Source organism: Micropterus dolomieu, linkage group LG06 (assembly GCF_021292245.1).
Source record: "Micropterus dolomieu isolate WLL.071019.BEF.003 ecotype Adirondacks linkage group LG06, ASM2129224v1, whole genome shotgun sequence".
In the NCBI taxonomy this organism is placed as follows: domain Eukaryota; kingdom Metazoa; phylum Chordata; class Actinopteri; order Centrarchiformes; family Centrarchidae; genus Micropterus; species Micropterus dolomieu.
This window is the reverse complement of record NC_060155.1, coordinates 17,799,425-17,806,105: the sequence shown is the minus strand read 5'-3', so window position 1 is coordinate 17,806,105 and position 6,681 is coordinate 17,799,425. Positions and strand designations below refer to the sequence as shown.

Sequence of the window (6,681 nt, the reverse complement as noted above, 5' to 3'; positions counted from 1 at the left end):
CTACAGCCACTGTTCTGTCACAGTGATGTAAATAAGCCATTAAAACCAAATTAACAGCTTTTCATATTTGGCAACACCTCATCTATTTGAACTGGCAATGTTGGAACCATCGGGAATGTAAATTTAATTTGTTATTGCTATTTATTTGAATATGAAAACCTCTCAGGTCCCTGGTCCGATGACGCAGTCACCACCTGCTTGTTAATTATTGCTGTAAATTTCCTGGCCTCGCTGTCTATGTGACAAATACCTTTTTGTTCTACTTTGATTTTGAGCCCCTAAATGCAAGATTGGCATGCTGCCCAGTTTGTGGAGGTAGTTGAAGGCCTGTCAAGCTATAGTCTTTCTCCTAATAAAAAACAAATGGGGTTTGATACTGAAGCATTATTAAATGTGGAAAATGAATCAGTACCCATAGGACAACATTTTGAAAATGCACATTATCAGCAGAAACCTCCACATCTGTTTGTTTTAGCGCTTTATTGTGACTGTACGAAAAATCAGTAAATAAAATAATAAACACATTTGGTCAGTTCCATAGAGGTAAGATGATCCCCATTCCTTTTTTTAGATATCCTTTTTCCTTTTACAATGCTCAGTTTGTATCTTGGGCAAGGCTTCAATAAATAAGTAGATTTGCGACTTTTTCACTTGAGGAATAAAAATGCATCCACTGTTAGAGCTGTGTGGATCTTTACCTTTTCAGGATAAACCAAAAGACACAAGTCCTAAAAGACTTATTCAATGCAAAAATGTGAAAAAATCTTTTTCTTTTTTTTGCTCAGTAGTTTACCCAAATTCACATTCAACATCCAACCCGTTCTCACTCCCAAGTTGTCACATATGGAAGCATGGTCATGACCCCTTGGCATCAGTTTGTAACACACCGGGAAGCCCTTTAGCGTCATAGTTCAACCATAGTCTCTATAAAGGAGAAGCTCTTTAGTGTAATTTTTGAATGCTGAAAGCAGTTGTAGTACATAAATAGAACATAACAGAAAAGTCAGAGTAAGGAGGTAGTTGGGGTGGACGGGCCAGAAATTGGACATTCACCCAGGAGGCCAGTGTTTGTTTCCTGTGTGAAACAAAAAGTCAACATGTGATTGATTATAGTTACATTAAGAAAGTACATTAGGTAACATACGTAACTTAAGTCACTTAAGTAACATACAGTTATTTTAACACAAACCATGATGTTTTCCTAAATCTAACCAAGTAATTCTGGTGCCTCAACCTAACTAAATAGCAACATTTTAAAACACTAACCACTAGTTTTATATGAAAAGTCTAACCGAAAGTTGTGGACCTTCCGAACCACGAAGCCCTAACACCTGCAGAAACAACACTAAAGGGGTACCCAGGGCGTTAAAAAGCGGCACCAAGGGGTCTTGACCAAGCGTCCATGTGTGACGAGTTGGGAGTGAGATTGCGTTGCAACATCAGACAGAATTTTGTGCAAAATTAAAAAAAAACAAATGTGCCAATAAATAAAAATCAGATGCATACACTCCCTTCCACAAGGTTGTAGTTTTATCCATTAGCTGTACAGTTGCTGACAGTTCAAAATGAATTCTCTATCTACACATCTATGTACTCTGCACCACCACAGGATTTTTTTAAATCTTTTTTTTAAAAGAGCATGTCTTTAAAATATAAAATGTGTCCTAGCCTCATGGCAGACACATCTCCATCAAAAAGCAGTCCACTCTGGCTCAAACTCCGCTCCAGTTCTGGTCACAATCCCACTTTTATTATTATTCTTCACATCCTTTCTGGATCCTCCTTCAACACTGCCCAGTCCCACCTCCTCAAATACTCAGCAACAATAGCAGCAGAAGCTGGACCCAGCGTCCGTTCAGCACAGGGGGAGGAATGATAACTAACTGTGTCTGCAACAGATTCAGAGTTCACCTCAACTAATTTTGTCCCCTTGAATTGAAACGGACAACTGTCCTGGTCTCAGCTGTAGAGAGGAGACGTTGGGTCTCGTTTGACGTATGTTGTGAGGTTTTCGGATGTGAGGTGAAAATCTATGAGTTGCTGGTAGCATTCTCATTGCTAGGTGAGCTGGGGGAGGAAGAGGAGGAGGAGGAGGGAGAGAAGTTCATTCCTGATAAACCTGGTGGGTCTGTTGCTGTGTTCTGTCCGCTAAGACTCTTCCGGCACACAGGACACGTATCATGCTGTGGGAAACAAGGATAAACGAGACTCATAAAAAAAAAAAAATATTTTCTATACATTATCAAATAAACATGACGGTGTGCTCTGAACTAACAGTTTTTACAGATTTTACACAAATGTCAGGTATTTAACAGATTTTTTTTATGGCATCCGATCTGAATCATTCAACATCAGTTCAATCAATTCAAATCAGTTTTTTTCTTTTTGCGACACACCATCAGTATTAATATATTTAACTGAAACTGTTGGCTGTTTTAACACACTTTACTGTATTACAGTGTGTTAAGAATAGCTTCCTTTGTTTTAACAAAGCACAATGGGTTATAATTAATTATCTGAGACAAAGCTGGCTTTATATAGCTACACAGCTTAGGGCAGACAATACCAATCAAATACTGTGATCAACATCTGTTTGGGACATAAATATACATACATACCTGTTCCAGCCATGGTACTATACAGTCATTGTGAAACAAGTGATTGCATGGCAGTTGTCTAACACTCTCCTCAACGCTGTAGTCTTCTTTGCACACAGGACACTCTAAACCAGCACCTGCACAAACAGAAAACAACAAAGTGTCAGTGTGTGAGAAAGAGAAACACGGTCACTTGCGTCAGCTGCATGGAAAAGTGCAGCTGACACCGATTCTGTTTATTTGAGTTTAGTATTGTATTATTTGCTGTGCAGTCTAAGGTTAAATCCAACAACTTCCCTTTATTACCACTAATAACAACATAGGAATCTTCCTGCATGAGTCTGTGATGATCTAAAACTAAAGATAGATAGATAGATAGATAGATAGATAGATAGATAGTTTTAAAAGGAGAACTTTCTGTTCTGACATAACTCAAAGAGCTGTAGAGCTGCTATGACGCTGAGTGAGAGAGAGATGTGGACTTACCCACATGTTCCTCTGTAATGGAGATGGTGGGTAAACTCTTTATCCTCTCTCTGTCAGCAGGAGGGGGACCCGTGTTTTCAAACTGGTTCAACAACTACAAGTGAAAAAGAACAGAGTCGCAAAAATTGCTGTGAGATCATCTGCATGAGAACATGCTTTTTCCTGTAAATGACAATCTATATCTAGCTGAATTAGTAGTAATACTGTAGCTGCCTAATTGATATGCAGTTTTATCTCCACTGTTGCATAAAAAACAAAACACTTTTTATACCTGTGTAATAATAGCATCAAGACCATTGGCACCCCAGGCATAGTCCATTGGATTGGAATGTAGCATTCCCCTGTAGGACAATAAGGTAGTCAAGACTTAACACAGTAAACATTATTTTATTAAACAAACATGCATCAGAGTTTCTTCTACGTACCATGGTCCCATCCCGATATTTGGCATGGCTGTAGGTGCTATGATTCCATTTACTAGTTGCTGGATAATCCTGTATCCAGAAAAAAACATCACAAAAAAGAAAAATAACATTCAACAAGCATTTGTTAAATCAGATTGTTAACTTGTCTTGTCTTTTTACATAAATTCCACAAATGGAAAATGTATTTTTTTAGCTGACGTTTTTGTCTAATGCAACTTACAATTGCTATGTATATCAGAGGTTGCATGGCTTAGGAGCAACAAGGGGTTAAGTGTCTTGCTCAAGGACACACTGGTGGATGTGTCGCAGCAGGAATCAAACCCAGGTCTCCTGCACCAAAGGTCTTATCCACTGCTCCATCGCCACACCAAGTTAAGCAAGCTTCTACATTATGTTTAGAAGTAGTATCTAAACACATCATGTTACCAACTTCTTAAACTGGAAATAATATTGTTTAAGTATTTTCTACCATTACATGAGAGGCATTTATTACTCACACAAAATAGGTACATTTTTACCTGTATCCACCTGTGTCCCACAACAACCTCCCATAACACACACTACTGCTGAAATGTCTCACCCCTCTAATGTGGGCACTCCTTCATGGCGCGTACCCTGTCGTCGAGGAACATGTCGACCCCGTGGTTGCCGTGCGCTGTATCGCTGCCGTGATGCCATTTCCCTTTCTCTCCTGTTTTCTGTCTCTCGGTTGTCCTCTGTTGGTAGCCGCGTTCGAAGGTCGAAGTTTTCATCAAAAATCCCAAGGGCGAACGGGCCATACCCAGAGGGAAATGTGAATAAATGTTGATGATCCATGTTCTAGCAGAAAAGACAGACGCAATGTCAAAATCAATGTCAAATCATGGTGCAGGGCGTAAAATTTTTACCTGGACCAGATGATATAACAAGCCACACTGACCTCAAATGATGGGCGGTTCTGATCACTGCTGGAGGACGTGGATGCAGAGCCAGTCTCATTACTGCACGAACACAGTGGTACAGAAAGTGAAAAGATAAGACTCAGAAATCCACTTGCACAACAAATTTATCACATTCATGAGACACAGCATAATCTTCCATACCTTCTTTCCTCAGGCAGTTCCTCAATGAAGCCAGATTCACAGCGTGGACAGGTGTAGTCCTATAGTGAAAATATAAAATATCTAGTATTTACACACCATAGCTAACATATACATCTGTATCTGAAGATTCTCAGTCATATAGGTCATAGCTATCCAAGGAAGGTTGCCTTTGACTAACATATACATAATTTTCTGAGTTATAAAGGTTAGAGTGTTTAGAGAGGTGTTGATTCAACTTAATGGTAATTTTGTGTTATACTGAGAGGTGTAATATTTAGTCTACCATCACTGATTTAAATGGGGTGGACAAAAAAGTACCACAAACTCCAGCCTCAAAAATTACTATCATCACAAACACTTTCAACAAAAACTGAATATTATAAATGTTATAAACTTGTACCTGCCAGTCCTGCCAGACCTACCTACTTGTAACTGAGTATATGATGTCAAATCATGATAAATAAATACATTCCTTTAAATGTATGTCTTTGAAATGCAGACCATGCTGATGTTAATGTAGACCATATGGGTAATCAAACAGACAGATAATCCATAGCCTGTGGTTAAGCAAATGCCACATGCAGTAACGTTAAATATTACAATCAGTAAATATAAGCTCTTGAGCTGTCACACAGCTGGCTGACAGAATAACCGTAACATTCAAGAAGCTTCCCATGAATGGCTTGACAACAGACTGCTGTGGTAGGCAAGCGAGCTGTTGCCACAACAGCGATGTTAACTGACTGAGACTGGCTGTGGATGGAAGTGATATTATGAACGTTTTACTTCTCTTTGCGGTACATCCACAATACGCTTACAGCAAGTCCTACTGTAAAGATATTCCCAATAAGGGCTTTAATATTAGCTGACTGAAAAGCATTAAATCAAATCCGAAACCTGCTTACTGTTAATCGCCGCCTGACAGGAATAAAAAGTGCACCTACGGTTTTCTTCTGGTAGCTTGCTTCCTGACGTTAAAGCGCCACCACTATGACACCGGTCGAGCGGTTAAGATGGGCTCTCTCTAGCTGCTGTTCATTATACCGCTGAAATTACATGTCTAAAACACAAGTTTATAACGCGAGTGTATGCGCCAACTTAATTACTCCAACTTAACTGTCACTCTGGACAGTTGTTGCCTATGGGGCTAGCTAACTAGCTAAACAGTACCGTTAGCAATGAGTTGACGTGACTGAGTGTGCACCACGAACACACACACGTAAAACAATACGACCCCTAATATAATTTCTCATTCTTCAAGTAGGCAAATATATTTCTTGGATCCTTACCGGTAAACGTGGACAAATCTCTGCTGAACACCGGTGGCAAAAAAACCGGCAGGGCCGTGGGGGAGCTTCAGCCATTTCTAAACTGTAGAGCAGTTTGTACGGTACGGACGGGTAGCAGGGAGGGACATAAACCCTGGAAAGAGTCGGCGTAAACCATAACGGAAGCACACGAGCGCCAACGTAAAGTTACCATGGAAAATGACCAACAACAGGACATTAAATGACATTTAATGTTTACATTTAAATAAAAGCGAGAAAGTCTAACATTAAACCTTAATATATCTTAAATTTAATCAATCATCACTTGTGACATTTAAAAGAATTCATTTATATAAAATTTATTTTCAGTATAATTGTAGGCCTATTTGCATTTTTTGTCGATTTAGAATTTCTGCTGAGGCCTAACGTTATGGGTTTTTTCACTTGCACGTTTGGCATAAAAATATACTTATTGATTTCCACAATCTATTTGCCCAAAGTCAATTTTTACCAGCCAATATACAAATACTTTTATTTATTAGCCGCCATCAAATAACTACAAAGTTAATTTTCTTGTTTATATTAAATGTAAATAAATATTGTACAATAAAGATCAGGTTTGACTGATGTGAAAGATGGAAGATCAAAAAAGCAAAACAAGGAAAGTGATAAGCCTGATTATTCGTAACCTATTATAGAAATGATGAAGATTCTACAAAACCGAATTATGGGTATTTTATGTAAAGCACTTTCACTTGCCTTGTTGTTGAAATATGTTATACAAGTAAACTTGCCTTGCCTTGCCTTGTCTTTAATCTTATAA

At 38.7% G+C, this 6,681-nt stretch overlaps 1 protein-coding gene across 2 annotated transcripts in view; it reads right to left on the bottom strand.

Moving 5' to 3' along the window:
• Nucleotides 1–465: 465 nt before the first annotated feature.
• The window catches only part of LOC123972929 (E3 ubiquitin-protein ligase RNF126-like), a 9,391-nt gene continuing 3,175 nt past the window's right edge, over nucleotides 466–6,681 (bottom strand). Inside the window, exons 1-9 of one of the 2 annotated variants that reach the window (XM_046052700.1) lie at nucleotides 5,880–6,032; nucleotides 4,591–4,649; nucleotides 4,428–4,488; nucleotides 4,089–4,327; nucleotides 3,509–3,577; nucleotides 3,355–3,424; nucleotides 3,084–3,177; nucleotides 2,619–2,734; nucleotides 466–2,183 (exon numbers count right to left, since the gene is read on the bottom strand). In XM_046052700.1, the coding sequence (XP_045908656.1) occupies nucleotides 2,031–2,183; nucleotides 2,619–2,734; nucleotides 3,084–3,177; nucleotides 3,355–3,424; nucleotides 3,509–3,577; nucleotides 4,089–4,327; nucleotides 4,428–4,488; nucleotides 4,591–4,649; nucleotides 5,880–5,954 (936 nt within the window). In that variant the 5' untranslated portion in view covers nucleotides 5,955–6,032 and the 3' untranslated portion in view covers nucleotides 466–2,030. Of the gene's footprint in view, nucleotides 2,184–2,618; nucleotides 2,735–3,083; nucleotides 3,178–3,354; nucleotides 3,425–3,508; nucleotides 3,578–4,088; nucleotides 4,328–4,427; nucleotides 4,489–4,590; nucleotides 4,650–5,879; nucleotides 6,033–6,681 lie in introns of those variants that run through there. The other variant, XM_046052701.1, reaches the window with a different exon arrangement.